The following is a 17,072-nucleotide window of genomic DNA, read 5'->3' as shown; positions in this document are numbered from 1 at the left end:
AAAATCTGTTGAGCGGTTTCGGAGTTGGGTCCACAACATGTTCCAATAGTGTAGCATGTATAAATTCAAAAAAGTCCAATTTCTTGAATGAAAATGGCGGCGCAAAATATAATCCTACAAAATTTGAACAAAATCCGTTGAGCGGTTTTAGAGGAGTTGCGTCCATAAAGTCAAGTGGGACGGACAGACAGACGCACGGACGGTATTTCCATGCCCCCTTCCGCAATGCGGTGGGGGAGGGGGATAAATATCAACGGTACCCAGATGTTCAGAGGACCTGTGCATTACCCCATACAACATTATCTGTCCTGTATGTTATAATTATATGATGAATGTCGGTTAAGTCCACCAGATCAACAAGCCATTCAGCATATGTTTGGCCGTTGCCTGAGATTGCACATTGGCCTCCTCCAGCACTGAAATCTGACTTCAATCCATCCACAGCTTTGTGAGAACCAGAATCAAATAGAGGAAATGTTGTCCATTGCGATGTAGGTTTGTGTAAAGCAACATTTACTGAAAAAGAAACATGATTAATTGCAAACCATAGAGAATATATATATTTATTATATACTTTCAATTTCATCTCTTCTTTCTTCTTTAAAAGTTTGCGGGCATATATCGCACGATATATGCCCGGAAACATTCCGGCCCGCAAACATTACGTCACAATCAAATTTCTACGCCGTTAATTTTCAAATTTTTCGTGTTTTTCATCTTTTACTCAGTTAAACCGATAAATTTATTGTTAAAAATAAGATTATTGTTACTTTCTGAATGAAATTGAAAGTATATAATAAAAAGATTATAGACTTTGTATGGGAAATATGACGACCTCGTTTTTCGTCGCCGACGGACCTCGCAAGCTCGGTCCGTCTACGCACCAAAAAACTCGGTCGTCATATTTTCCAATACAAAGTCTATAACCTATAAATATATATATATATATATATATATATATATATATATATATATATATATCCAAAATTGAAATAGAGTCTCAGTAATCGGATACCAATATTTAAAAAAATATGAAAAGAAAACACAGAAATCCTCCGTAAAGCTTTAGCGCTTTCATTACATCTTCAGAAGCTTTACAAAAATGTATACATAGCAGTATCATAGTAACAGTGATTATGACGTCAAAGTAAGCGGAACGTTAAATGTCTATATTGTGACGTCATGGATAATGTACAACAATGATCTGGAAAAAGTACGGGAAAATCATAGGCAATTATAAAAGACTATAAGTTTGGCTTTAGAATACCAATGCAATGTTTTTCTTTTTCCCGTCTCTGAATAGCACTGGCACATCTGAGTTTGTAAAATGGGAAAATGTTAAATCGTTTTTTAACTGGATTTGTCTATATTCAGGTGTACTGATGTGCTGCTTATGTACACGTACACGGGCACGGACCCGCACGGAGAGTGTTGCCAGTTTCACCAATGTAACATTCCTTGCATCCAGGACATGCGATGGCGTATATGACATCCTTTGTATCGCATGACATGTTAGCATTAACTTTAAATTCTCGTCCGTTAAAATTATAACTGGTCCCTTCTGTAATGTAGTCACATGTACCGCATCGAGGGTCCGTACACTTTGACACTGTATAAGTACGGTCATCTAATTGGGAGGAACAAAGTATTCTCTTAAGAGTTTTGGGCTGGCGTTTACTGCTAATAAAACGACAGTTCTTGTATAAGCCTTTTGTTTGTTCATCTTCCCTAAGTAGCCTGTTTAATTCATAAGCAATGGAATTGATGTTTTGATTTCTCGGATTATAAGTATGTACAAATGGTATTATTTCTCCATCATTAGCACATCGTGTGTTTGAAAGTAGCTGTATCCTATCGCACTTCTTAGCCTTCATTATTCCATCGTCTACAAGTTGTTCTGGGTATTTTTGGCTTAATAAATACATTTTAATTCCTCCAAGCGGATATCCCTCGTATCGATAATGCTGACAATGGTACAAATCCTTCTTGCGAGATTATATGGTATAACTGTTTTAGTATGGTGGGGATGGCACGATCCGAAATACAGGTATTGGTGTGTATCTGTGGGCTTATAATAAATATCCGTATTTAAGCTGGTATTTTCTTTTAATATAAGAACGTCAAGAAATGGTATTTGCGGATCATCTGTTTCCATCGTGAATTCCATTTGCCATAGCAAATCAAAATAGTGTATGTATCCAGCTGACTTATCCTTCAGACATATATAGACATTTAACGTTCCGCTTACTTTGACGTCATAATCACTGTTACTATGATACTGCTATGTATACATTTTTGTAAAGCTTCTGAAGATGTAAAGAAAGCGCTAAAGCTTTACGGATGATTTCTGTGTTTTCTTTTCATATTTTTTAATATATATATATATATATATATATATATGTTTAAATATCGAGTTATTTAGTTAAATGAACATAAGTCTGGAAAAATGATCTGGATATATATATATATATATATATATATATATATATATATATATATATCCAATAATAAAAGTCAAGAAACACAAAACTCGAATAACATTTCACTGTTAGCGCTTTCGGCTTTAATGCTTCTTCAGACAGTTATAAAATATATTTTAAAATAAATATATAAATATAATTCTATCATAAATAAATAAAATACATTTTATAACTGTCTGAAGAGGCATTAAAGCCGAAAGCGCTGACAGTGAAATGTTATTCGAGTTTTGTGTTTCTTGACTTTTATTATTGGATGTATTTACTGTATCAAATACCGAATTCTTTTTTACAAACTATATATATATATATATATATATATATATATATATATATAAATGAACATAAGATATATATATATATATATATATATATATATATATATATATATATATATCACAGAATGGCAATGAAGTCTTAAATGAACATAACTGCCCTAAGTGAAGAAGTATTTAATATAAAGCACAGAAAATTTCACTTCATTTGGATACTCACTTCCGCCCCTACCCGGGGTTGAACTCAAGACCTCCTAGCAGCATGTAACCAGCGTGCTAGACCGCTCGACCATCTAGGCAAGTCAAAAACTTGCTGTCGATGACGATGGAATTCTCGCCACGCTGTCACACGCTACACGGTCATTGTGAATGGAAATGGGATACAGTTATTTAGTTATTAATTCTTACCATAATTGGCATGGACAACATTGAGAATCAAGAGTAGTCGACAGGGAGAGTAACAAAAATGTCTCAGTTTACCCAACCATGACGAATATAGGTATGGCAGATAAAAAATCCCTGAAATTTAATAGGTAGATAGGTAAAACTATAAATGGTAAAGTTCTATCATAATACAAGTACACGAGTATAAGAGCAATCTGTCAGATAAAAAAAAAAAAATTGCTGACATACATGTAACATACAAAGCTGACGAAATAAACGTGTTGTTGATATTCAATAATTTTCATAAAACTTATCAACAAAACAACAAAATAAAAGAAAGTGTTAATGAAATGTATTTTTAAAAAAGGCTGCATTTGGCCTGAATTAAGGTATACATTATCTATTAACATCAGGAAAACTCCAAGCTAACCCAAAAATACACAAAAACAACAATCCGCATGGCCGACAAAATCCAACAGAAAAGTAGCCGAGTATGTTGATTCGCAACTTGAAAAGGCGAGTACATCCCTTGGTTTTATATGTCCAGGATACTACAGATTTTTTGATGAAAATAAAACTTTCAAGTGTAAAGTAACCATTACCAGATTCCACTATCCTATTTTGTATGGAGTTCCGTGAGGATCCGAGTTCGAATAGGTCCTCAGTATCCCCTTGTTGTGTAAGGCGACTAAATGGGGCGATCCTTCGGATGAGACCTCTAAAACCGAAGTTCCGTGTCACAACAGGTGTGGCACGATAAAGATCCCTCCCGTTCAATGGTCATAAGAGCCGAGCATAGGCCTAAAGAGCTAGGTACGTTAGGAAGCAAAATCAGCCCTGTCTACAAATTTGATCAAATTAAACACATAAGATGTCCACAATATGCCATTGTCAGAACACATTGATTTTTTCCTATGTCTCTTGTCGTTTTCTTGTAAGCGTGAGTTAAATATAGCGTTGTTTCTAACAAAAAACAGCACATGGCGTCATGACGTCAACGTTTATGAACAACTTTTTAGAAGGCAAAAAAGACCTACTTCAAACTATCCGACCTTAAACGGAACAGAAAGAAAATTAGAAATCTACAAAATAAAAGATAAATGTGTTTGGTATTGACCGAGGAATTAAGAACTAGGCTAGACCATGTTTTTGTAACCTATCATTACCAATTATTGCCGAAAATGTGCGAATTTTGGCACAAAGAGAATCAATGTGAGCTATTACCTATGCATATAGTCAACAGGTTTTTTTTTAATTTTTCATGAATTCTTTTTAAAATATATATTGCTGCACGGGTCTTCCATATTTGATCGATATTTACAAATTTTGTCATACCCTTTTACCCATGTGAAAAATATATTATATGAAAAGTGACTGGAATTAAAATAATGTCTGTTTCCCTTAAATGTCGTTTGTATATTTAACAAGTTGAATTCTTTTAATAGAAAATTGAAAGAATGTGTAATTCCCCTTTGTGATACCGCGGATATTAAGGAATCACAATGGTACATGTAATTGTCCGATCAAAATCAAGATGAACTCAGTATATTATAGTTTCACATATTTAAAAGAATTTTTCTCACATGCGCGATTTTCTCATTTGCTTTTCAAATCTAATTAGAATTAGATCTTCCATCCGCTCCCCGGTTATAGATGGACGCAACATATCGAAAACCGGGGAACGGATGGAAGATCTAATTTTAATTAGATTGATTTCCTTTTATTCTTTTCTCTCAATTTTTGCATCCCGATTAGGAAATTCTAGGTAATTGTAGTTTACTAAGGAACTATTTGATGTTGGTAACTGATACTACTTCTTGGAGTGCACTCAGGCTGTTTACACACATGTGAAAAACACGCGGATTTGGTTACGTTTGCGGATATTTTTTTTTTTTTTTTTTTTTTTGTTTGTTTTTTTTTTTTTTTTTAGAAAATTGCGTGCAGGGTGTTGGGACAGGTAGCATAGAACATTTCTGACTGCCGTATTTGTCATCAATTTAGCAAACTGATTTATGATGATTATTTTTCCTATATAGGAGGCTGAATATACAGTGATTTTTTCTTGATTTTTGCATCATTTACCAACAACGGGTCAATTTTTAATCAACATTAGGGTTCAATTTTTAAAATATGAAATGATAAACAGTGTAATTATAAGATGTATAACGTATTTAACTCGGGATGTTCTTTTCTTTTTCTTCCTCTACCGCTCTCGTTTTTCTTTTTCTCTTTAGGTTTGTCTATATTTCTTTAGCTTAGTATGCCCGACAAGACCCAGAATTAGATGAATGAATAGAATATGAAAATGATATTGTTTCATCGAAGTTAATCATCAAATCACAAAGCAAGCTAAAGTTTTTCATGCCATACCTTTGAAGTAAACTATTCATCCATCTAACTTCATTTTACGATGATAGAAATATGCTCAAATTTTCATTTGATTATAATGAAAGCCTTTGCGCAGACCAACCCTTCTTATAGACCTACTTCTGTGATTTATGGTAGTCATATTTCCATATTATTTAGTAAATATCATGGATAATTCACTATCATTACGACAATAATTTTGATTTGGAAAAAAAAAGCACACACTATTTATGAAATGTTGGACGTTTTATAAATATCGGTAATGATGAAATATTTGGGTTCTCAACAATAATGGGTATCGGCACATCAACAATTGAAGAAGAAAAACCCATTAAGGGCAAGATCAAACGTTTAATGTTTGATAAAAAAGAAAAAGACAACAACATTTAATTCACTTAGTTTTCATCAAGATCCTCTCCCCCTTAAAACTTAATAAGCCTTTTCACGATAAATCTCGCACATGCGCACAAACGCTTCCGGACGGCAAAGTACATTGTTTACATTGGTGACCTGATAACAACTATGTCAAAGCGGGAGACTTTAAACAAGTTAAAAGTAAATTCGTTGCGAAAGCTTGCTACAGAGTATAGTATTGATGTCAGTAAGAAGAAAAAAGATCTGATACAGAAATTGTTAATATACCAGACGTCAGCATCTGTTTTAACACCGATCGTGCAGCAAGATTCGGCTGTAGGATCGTTGACATTTCCCTTTCAGGACAGTTTACCACCTTTCAACGCAGTAGTTTATGACTCTCCAGACCACTGTTACATTTCGAAAATAACATTCGGTGATATTTACAGTTTTTTAATCGAAAGACCTTCACCATATGGGGGTACAGTAAAAAATGTCAAGGGCCTAGACAGAGCTGTTAAGCATTTCGAAGCTGGTGACGTCCAAGATATTAAGGTGTCACAGGTAAGGGATAAAATAATATCATTGTATAAATTTGTATTTCTAGAAAAAGGTTTCACAGTATAAACGCTGATTAACATCTTTAAACATGTATTTTACATGTTTTAAAATACATGTACATATTTGTAATGAAAGAGCTATGTAGTCATGGTATTAAAGACAGTTTTAAAATGAAGATGACATGTGAATATTTTTGGTGTAGTACTGAAGTATTTCTAGTTATTTTTAGTGATGATCATATGTACTTGTGTTCATATGCATATAAATTATTACAATTGTCAAATTGTGTTATCATAAAACTGTAGGAGTTGTAAACTGGGGTCTTTCAAATACTCTTTATTTGATTTTTAGATAAATTCCTCAATACTGTACATCAGAGCTAAGTGTCAGGCTTCAATGAAGAAACATCGCTACCAGGTGTACATTTGCATCTCTCGAAATGGACAGCCAGGGACAAGTATACATAATGTCTGTGGGGTAAGCATTTTCAGACTTACTATAAACAATTTTTTTACTTGTTCGATTTCTTCTTAAATATTGGTACAAATTTATATCATCTCAAATCTAGCATATGTGTATTTTCAAATCAGGCTGGGGCAGAGCTGTAGTCATATTGGAAGCTTATTTTTTGCATTGAGTCATGCCAAACCCCAGGAAAGCTGCACAAGTATGCCTTGCAAATGGGTGGTACCCACAGGAAGGTCTAACAAACCCAACGGTAAGTAGATTAGTAAGTAAGTAAATTTGATTTATAGTCTGACTATTTACAGATAACCAAATAAACATATGACCTTTGTAGCACTTTAACCGACTAGTAATAGAAAACCCATATAAGCAGGTCCACTAGAAACCTTGAACCAAAGGAAGTCTAAAGAGGATAAGACAGACAGCGACACCAATGACACAGAGGATACTTCTTTCTTTCTTTTTTATAATTTATTTATTTTTTTGGTCACATACAATACATCAGACACTTACACAAACATACCTTTCATACATGCATACATGCTTCAATCTCCCTGTGGTTTAGGTTACTTGCTGTACAATAGTGAAAGTAATAATAATAACAATAATACATGTACTAAAAATAATGACAAGTACATGTAGTAATAATTAATCAATTGCAAAAATATTTTCCCACTTCATCCATATTTTATCAAAGTTATGTATTTTAAATGTTTGAATTGCAGCATATTTCTCTACATGATATTTAAACTTTAAGTGACATAGTAATCCAACAAGATTTGGTTCTTTATTCTGCATTAAGGTAGCGACGGATAGCAACCACGTGATCAGTAAAAATTGTGTATTTTCACGTGAATTCATTTTCCGGGATTCCTTACTCCGTCATAGAATAGTCGAAAAACAAAAAGGGGTTCCGAAAGTGTTTTGTTGCTGTGATTGACTCGCCTAAGAGAAAATATGCACATACCACATAAGTATACGTCAATATCTGTAATAATGGTAGATCGAATGTTTCATCTGTGTGAAACTTTTTGCTAATCGAAATGTTAAACCAACCACCAATCCATGTACATAGATGCGCTACGTAAACGAAGTTGTTGGTTGATACATCGTAATGTCCGAGTGTAGCATGCTGCGAGATTAAATACTGTTTATACAGTCATTGAGAGGCTAAACAAAGTTTCTTGCAAGAAGAGGAAGTTGGTGGATGCATTCAACTTGGACAACGAAATCATAGTTTCGTTTGGTGAGTGAAAAAAATGTTATAAATTTGTATTCAAAAGTTCAACTCACATTTCCTCTGCTATTTAACATCGCGATTTATAATAACATCTGTAAGTTTAAACACACGACATACAGTAGATGTATTATTTTTTATGTATATATGTATTCCATGTGTGCTTAAAATATAACTCCCACCTGTGCATGTGATTGTAAACGAACGGATTTCATGTAAATGTATACCACATTTGTAAACATGGGCTCTCACAACTCTTTTATTAAGAAAATATCGGTATTAAAATAACCGTTACGAAAATAACATACCTTGAACTACATGTATAAAAGTAATGAAAAACAAATATCTGTATAGACCTACTATCTAGGGGTATGAGGGAACCGGATAGAAAGTGGAAGGGGGGGGGGGGCATGTGTTGAATTATAATTCCCTAGACTATAGTATACATATACTATTACTTTGAAATTTCAGTGACCTAAGAAATATATCAAACCTGAGGTTTCATGTTTCACACAAACATGTAGGTTGGCAAAACCTTTTTAAAAATAATGTAAATTAATCACAAGTCTGCATATGCCCTCTCATAGGCAAATGTATGCACTGTATGTATAAGTAAGATATGTATACTACACGTATGCCCTTCTCTTGACCCACATTTTGTAAATAAAACAGATATGATGAGTCAATGGCAGTTTATGAAAACATATATACATGTCATTTCATATTGCAATTTATAATTTTGAAACATCAGTATTTAAATTTTCACTGAATATGTGTTGAGACACAATTTTAAAATTCACATTGTCTCACGCAGTCTAATTACTCAATGGTATGATATAGACCTAACTGTGCAGATATCAATTATGATGATGTTTTTTCTAGGCATCAGCCTGAAGACATAGGGAGGTTAGATAGGACCAGTGCAGGTTGAAGTGGATTTCGAGTCAACAAGTATAACAGCAAGAGAGGTACTATATTTTCTTTTGATAAACATTTGTGAAGACAATTCTGAGTATATCAGATATTCATCTTTTTTGCTATATCTAAATATATTTATCTATATTTTGAACAGGTACTCCATTTACAGTGATGATGACATATCCCCTGGACCCCACAACTCCACAAATTTAAAAATGTTTGATCCAGTTCAAAGATTAAAGAACTACTGCAAAATTTGGGACTTGGATGAAAAACATTAATTCACTTATATGAGCTCAGAGCAGTGGATGTTGTACAACATACTTTAAACTAAATTGTGAATTTAAGGGAAAACAAGTACATGTACTCGTGTATTACATGTACATGTCTTTTGAAAGACAATAATATTGCATAGATGTAAAGGAAATTTCAATGTTGATTATTCTTTCTTAGATATATTAGTAAAAAATGTGCACATGATAGAATATCAATTTTATAACTTCAATCAATGTGTTTGAATTTTCCTTGTAATTCAAAATTTAGTTGAAACATACATCATTGATACATTAATGTATATCAAATTTTTAGAAATGTTTCATAATGGAACTAATTCACCCCCCCCCCCCCCTCCCCCTTATACATACAGTGAACATAGACCTTCACCTGGGGAAAACTACAGTTAGTTAATGCAATATACATGTACATGCATTCTCAATTATCCAATAGTGAGTTTTTGGTTCTTTGTGAAAGTACAATTAGAAATCTTAAACTTATGAAAGACACACCTATCTGTGAGGGCAAGATGACTCAGATGGACTTAAATGTAGTGATTCATGGGCAGTCCATGGGTCTCTTTCCATTGATATTAATTATTTATTGAAATATGAAATGGTTATTTAAACATATTTGGTGTATTATACTGTATAGTGATATAAATTTCTATAAAAAAATGTGTATAGGTAATAGATTTGGTCCAGTTATTACAAGAAATTGTATGAAAAATAACTAAATATTTAGGCAATCATTGTGAGTGCGAAAAGGTCAACTGCAATAGCACACAATATATATCATTCTTAAATGGCTCATAGAAACTTCTAGTATTGCGAGTTTGAATGCTCAATGTGGTAATTTGGGAATGCTTAATCATTTAAGGTCAATAGTTTATCTCTGCTGACTGTATCTTTTAAAATTCATTTTTAGAAGGGAGGGGGTAGGGTTACAAAATCTGACATAGTTTCAGATTAAACCTCATTTGGTATATTTTTTTCTATTCAATATTTTAGATACTACTTGACTTATTGTAAAAATGAAATAAAATCAGAAATTTTATGAGCAGAATTTTGTTGTTGTCAGAAAATGTATGCCTGATAGTATTTGAGAAACGCCATATTTAGGGTAAATTTGGCCAATTGCCAAGTCGAATCATCCCAATGTTTTCCTTAGATGCATTTTGAATTTCTAACAATGTTGACTTTTTATCTGTTTGTGTTTAATATACACAACTATATATGACAAACAATATTTCTGGTGTCAATAAAATTTTTATTGGCTTCTGTGTTAATTTGCTCAATTTTGGCATTTTTTGCCTTTTGGGGCTGTAAAAGAGGGAATTTCAATCTCGCTTTCCTCGAAAATTAACCTGATTACTTTTGTTGATTTTTTGATATGTTGTAGAATAAAGTCAAAATGTTATAATAAATAAAATTGAAAAAAATTCAATGAGCGGTTTTTTGGGGGCTAGCTATCAATAGCTACCTTAAACAGATAAATATGTATTGTTTAGCATATAGAATTATAAAGTTTATAGCTTTATTATTTAAAGACAGTGGAATTTCACCAAATATTATATTTGACACATTAAAACCAATTCTTTCTGAAATTTTTCTATATATATGAAGACTGAACTCACTCCACAATGTTTGGGTCTTATTACACGAAGTAAAAATATGTGTTATTGTTTCAATATTACTTATACAAAATCTACAGAGATCATTTGTTTTAACACTAATGTTTTTCAAATAATAACCAACAAGAAGAATTCTATTTAAAATTCTAAACTGTAGCCACTGAACAGAAGAATCACTAGATGTTTTGAAACAAATTTTAAACACATCTTGCACTGAAATATCATCTACCCCATATGAAGATAGTTCAGTTTTCCACTTGCCCATAGAAGTTGGGATATCTTCTTTTGCATTTAAAATATTGTAAATAATATTAGAACATCTTTCATGTAATAAAACTGGTTCAAAAAATATAGGCATACATGGATTAACATTTTGTTTGGTTGAGTGTCTATCAATTGACAGACATTTTAAATATTTTGAAATTGCAGTAATAATGCTATTGTATTTCATTACACATACTTCTTGAAGATTGTATAAACACTGAAAATTTTCTATGGTATGGAAGTTACAATCAGTATCAAAAAAATCTTGAACAGCTTTAATCCCCTTTTCATACCATTTCTCATAAAACACAGGTTTTCCCGCAATTCTAATATTAGAATTGTACAACACTGGAATATTATGAAAATTATTTTTAATATTTGGAAGATTTTGACTAGTCTTCAAATAAAAAAAAAACAAGCATTAAAAACATCCTTCCAAAAAACATTGCTTTTAACACGTAATTGTTCCACAATAAAACTATCTCCAAAGTCATATAATTTCTTTAAAATATCATTTCCATACATGGCAAAAAAAATATTCATCCATGGTTTCTGACAGTTGGACCTAGTAAGCCTTTTAATCCAAGAGCATTTCAATGATGTAATAAAGTTGCTTATATCAACCATCTTGATACCACCCGATAAATAGTCTTGTGTATCACAGACCTCTTAACTTTATCTACACTAGATTTCCATAGGAATTCAAAAATAATTTTGTATAAATAAGAAATTGTTTCTTTCTTTGGAGTAGGAAGTGATATAAAGAAATGATTCAATTTTGGAATAAGCAAGGTTTTAATGACAGTAGCCCGCCCAATGGGAGTAAGAATCCTTCTTTTCCACTGTTCAGTAAGAGCAACGATATTTGGTATTTGAATTCCGAAATTTATATCTTCAATTTCTGTAAGGTCAACTGAAAAATTAATACCCAATAAATTAAAAGTTGTTGATCCCCAATCTAATTTCCATCTTGTATGGTGAAAAACTTGATCTGAAAATTTCTTTCAACCAATCCAAACAATTTTTGTTTTAGAAGAATTAATTCTTAGACCAGAAAAACTGGGGAAAAATTCTATCGTATCTAGAGCTGCAAAAAGCGATTCAGGTGAACCGTCAAGGGCTAGTGAAGAATCATCTGCATACTGCGATATTTTGTGTTCTGTGTTTTCTATACATATAACTTTTATACTTTGGTTTTATTTAATTAATATTGCAAGAATTTCTGCACATAGGATGAATAAATAAGGTGCAATGGGATCACTCTGCCTACATCCCCTTTGTATATCAAACTATTCAGATAAAAAGCCACTCTGTAAAACTGAGGCTCTGAAATTTGTGTTTAAGATTTTTATCCATTGAATAAAGTTTTCCCCAAAACCAAAATACTTTAAAACTTTATATATGAATGACCATGACATTGAGTCGAAGGCCTTTTCGAAATCAATGAGAACTAGAAGGCCTGGGATATTATTTCTTTCAGTGTATGACATAATATCATAGATAAATCGAGTATTCTCCCCTATATATCTACCTTTTAAAAAACCAGACTGTGTATCGGATATTATATAATCCAAAACTTGTTTAATTCTAAAGCTGAGACAACCAGATATAATTTTGTATAATACATTTAAAAGTGTATTTGGTCGCCAGTTTTTAAAAAACTGTCTTGGTTTATCCCCTTTAGGTAAGCATGAAATGATTCCTAGTCTTTGCGAAATAGGAAGTTCCCTCTTATGATATATACAATTAATAGCTCTAACAACATAATATTTAATGTCATTCCAAAATTTTTTAAAGAATTCAGTTGTATAACCATCGCTACCCGGGGATTTGTTGTTTTTCATATTTTTTAATACTTTAAGAACCTCTGCTTCTTCAATATCATCCTCCAGTTTTTTGGTTGCATGTGTATCTAACATACGAGAATTGTAATCTGAGATGATGCTTTCCAGGTCGACATTAATTAAGTTAAAATCATTATTAGTATATAAGGCTTCATAATATTTCTTGACACCTTCTAATATATCTGACTGTTTGTAAATTGTACCAGTATCCAACTGAATTTTTTTGATAGTTTTATTTAAATAATTTCGGGATTCTAAATTATAAAAGTATTTTGAAGGTTTTTCCCTTTCCTCTATCCAACGTGCACGAGACCTTATCATGTGACCTTGTAGCTTTTCTTTTCTAATGTTTTCAAGAACTGCTCTCTTCTCATCTAAAATATTAAAATCAATAGGAGAGTCAGACTCTAAAATTTCAATTTCATCTAAAAGTTTCTTTTCTTTGATGTCTTTTTCTCTTTTCTTAAATGCTGAGTATGATATAGTAATTCCCCTAATTTCCATCATTAAAACCTCCAGAAATAAACTTTCATCAATATCGTTTTTGCACTGAAAATTTATATTATCTATGTTATCCAAATATTGACTAGTAACAGATTGAATAGTTTCTTTGACCTTCATAATATTTTTTGTCTGTTAATAAATTGTTATCAAATTTCCAAAGGTCACGCCCTCTTGTAAAGGGATTAAATTTTAATTCAAGAATAACAACAGAATGATCAGATCTATATCCTGGCTTTATGGTACAGTTTTCAACCAAATTTGACAAACTATCAGATACAAGAAAGTAGTCAAGGCGACTTTGTTTTAAGGGATTTTTTTCCCGCCATGTATAAGCTTTTTTTTTTTGTGGATTTAGCACTCTGTAGTAATCTAAAAGTTGTAGATCGTCCATGATTTCTAGAACTTTAGCACGTGCTTTGGGATTATTGATTCCACAATAGTTATAAGTATCCAGTGAAGGGTTTAATGTGAGGTTAAAGTCACCACATAGAATAAAATATTCATTGTCATATTCCAAGAAAATATTTCGTACATTTTCGTAAAATTGAGGGTTATCAGTATTAGGCCCGTATATATTAATAAGAGTTACTTTGTTCTCCTCAATTGTCATATCAAGTGCAAGTAAATTACCTTCACAATCCCTTTTTACACGATGAATTTTAAACTCAAAGTTATTATTGAACAAGATGCACACACCCCTTGGGTTTGACATATAAGAATTAAAAATACATCTGTATCCCCACTGCATTCAGAAATAAAATGAGTATCTTGTAGACATATAATAGAAAAACGCTTTTGTTTCAAGTAATTAATAACAATTTTACGTTTAGATGGAGTTGCCAGCCCCTGACAGTTCACTGTGACTATTGAAATATTTTCAGACAACGACATCGCAAAAAAATAAGTAAAACAACTAAACATCTCGGCATTTTCAGCAAGTAACCTACTCGTCCATCACGCTGGGGCAGAGCTGTAGTCATATTGGAAGCTTACTTTTTGCATTGAGTCATGCCAAACCCCAGGAAAGTTGCACAGGTATGCCTTGCAAATGGGTGGTACCCACAGGAAGGTCTAACAAACCCAACGGTAAGTAGATTAGTAAGTAAGTAAATTTGATTTATAGTCTGACTATTTACAGATAACCAAATAAACATATGACCTTTGTAGCACTTTAACCGACTAGTAATAGAAAACCCATATAAGCAGGTCCACTAGAAACCTTGAACCAAAGGAAGTCTAAAGAGGATAAGACAGACAGCGACACCAATAACACAGAGAATACTTCATTTGACCCTCGCCATACCACTCACAGAGACATTGACTTAAATGCTACACTCCTTCAGTTGAGAAATTTGAAGGAAATGTTTCGAAGTACAGGTACATGAATAGTAATTGGCATTTATCTTGAAAACTTTCATTCTAAACATTTTCTTTATTAATAAATATCAGCTAGTGTCTCAGTTAGGAAGGAAAATGTAAAGAAAACAAACTGTCAATTACTTGAAAGACACAGTACAGACTTCGAAATTGTTTTCAGGTTGTATGATTTTAATTTTGCTAACAAAATGATATATCAGGAATGAGTCATTTGTGGAACATCCCAAATGGTGTCCCCATAGCTGAGAGGGAGATAGAGGTGGAAACATATGAAGATCCATTAGAAACGGCATCCAAAGCACTGATCTTGTCAAAGGAGAATTGTAAGAAAAAAATGTAGAAAAAACAATGTATAAATAATGAAAAACTATATACACGTATATCTTCCATGGATATAAGATTCATTTAGAAACATATCATTACAGTGCCAATCCCAATTTCAATTGATGAAAATCTGAGCACCTATACTATGTAGAGGAAAGGACAAAAGGTCAACGATCATGTTCCCTTTGGAGAGAACTCCACAAAGGGAGAATCACGAGTTCTCTCTTTGGTGCCATTTTAAATGCTGGACCTAACCCCAGGAACCTTGTGGACCAAACTATTAATGGGCCCAGTTTGCAAAGGTTTAGAAATTAAAATATTTACTATTATAAACACTAATTTACTATAATAATTCAGTATTTCAACTAACTTCTATTTTTACATATAAATTATAGTGCATATATTCTTTATATCAAAGATATCAAACACTTCCTCGTCCAGTCCAGTGGGACCATGAGAAAGAAGCAGTGAAAAACTACTTGACTTTGCAGAATACAGTCTCTGATGTGACAGTGGAGGCATCTGGGCTTACCATTTACCCATCTCATGCATTTTAGGTGCAAGCAGTGATGGATGGGTAAATGATAAGTCCATGTCCATGGGAAATCAGAGAGGGGTGTTAGAGATTAAATGCCCATACTCAATCTCTAATGAAGTAATTGTGGAAAAAGAGGTAATTTTTCATGGTATTAATGTCTTTCATTCTGTAATATTTTTTTAAACATTTTATTATTATTTATAGGTCCATGAGCTAGCTGGGAAAGGGGGGTTTTGCTTGGAGGATACCCCAGAAGGACCAAGACTGAAACGAAATCACAAATACTACACTCAGATTCAGAGTGAAATGGCAATAATGGGGTGATTTTGTTGTCTGGACGGCAGCCAAAGACAGTAACTGTTTTATAGAGAGAATTTACTTTGACTCTGAATTTTGTACACACATGATGCCAAAACTTGTTGAATTTTTTGTTCATCATATTTTGCCTTTTTATTCTGAAAATGAATGAGTTCGCCTGAACTGAAGGCTAAAGTAAGCTATTCTAATTGAAGGGTGTCCGGTGTCTGTCTGTCTTGTGTATTCTGTTAACATTTCACATTTTTAACTTAAAAATCTTCTTCTCAAGAACCACTGTGCAAGAAAAGATATAACCTTTATGAAAGCTACATTACAGAGTGTAGACTTTAGTTCCTCAAATCATAACCCCCGGCTTAATGCAGTACCACAGCAGCCTTAAAGGGGATCAAAGTTGTATATACCAAATCTTAACTCCCGGCTTAATGCAGTACCACAGCAGCCTTAAAGGGGATCAAAGTTATATATACCAAATCACAACCCCCGGCTTAATGCAGTACCACAGCAGCCTTAAAGGGTATCAAAGTTATATATACCATATGAATACACAGGAAGTATATTTAATAATCTCAAACAGCAAATTCATGATCAGTCAAAACAATATGGAAGCATCTTAGTTAGTGTAGATTCAAGTTTCTTCATATAATGACCCCTGGGGGTAGTTTTAAACCACTTATATATTCAAACTTTTCAATATAAATGTACTAATTTCTGCTTTTCTCTATAGAAAGTGCTCAGGTGAGCAACTGACCTATGGGCCTGTTTTTATTTTAATTCAGAGTTCATGTATTTAAATTTCTTTATACAGATTCACAAAAATCCAGACAAATGCTCCCCCTAAAAAAGAAACCAAAACTACTGTCGACAGGGTGTATTTTAATTTGATGATGGCAAAAATAATGCATTTTTATAAGAAATATAACATGCATGTTACACACTTTGTTTGTAAAGTTTCAAGTACA

The 17,072-nt window shown here is 32.7% G+C and overlaps 1 protein-coding gene and 1 pseudogene across 1 annotated transcript in view; one reads left to right on the top strand and one right to left on the bottom strand.

The window, feature by feature from the left end:
• The window catches only part of LOC125676543 (multiple epidermal growth factor-like domains protein 10), a 114,903-nt gene extending 110,420 nt beyond the window's left edge, over positions 1-4,483 (bottom strand). Inside the window, exons 1-3 of the mRNA XM_056160870.1 lie at positions 4,480-4,483; positions 3,161-3,271; positions 289-516 (exon numbers count right to left, since the gene is read on the bottom strand). Of these exons, the coding sequence (XP_056016845.1) occupies positions 289-516; positions 3,161-3,271; positions 4,480-4,483 (343 nt within the window). The remainder of the gene's footprint in view (positions 1-288; positions 517-3,160; positions 3,272-4,479) is intronic.
• A 1,348-nt stretch (positions 4,484-5,831) lies between these two features.
• LOC125667878 (uncharacterized) lies at positions 5,832-16,264 on the top strand (annotated as a pseudogene).
• The last annotated feature ends 808 nt before the right edge of the window (positions 16,265-17,072 follow it).

Source organism: Ostrea edulis, chromosome 3 (assembly GCF_947568905.1).
Source record: "Ostrea edulis chromosome 3, xbOstEdul1.1, whole genome shotgun sequence".
NCBI classification, from domain to species: Eukaryota; Metazoa; Mollusca; class Bivalvia; order Ostreida; family Ostreidae; genus Ostrea; species Ostrea edulis.
Note: the sequence above shows the minus strand (reverse complement) of the source record. Positions and strands in the feature narration are given on the sequence as shown.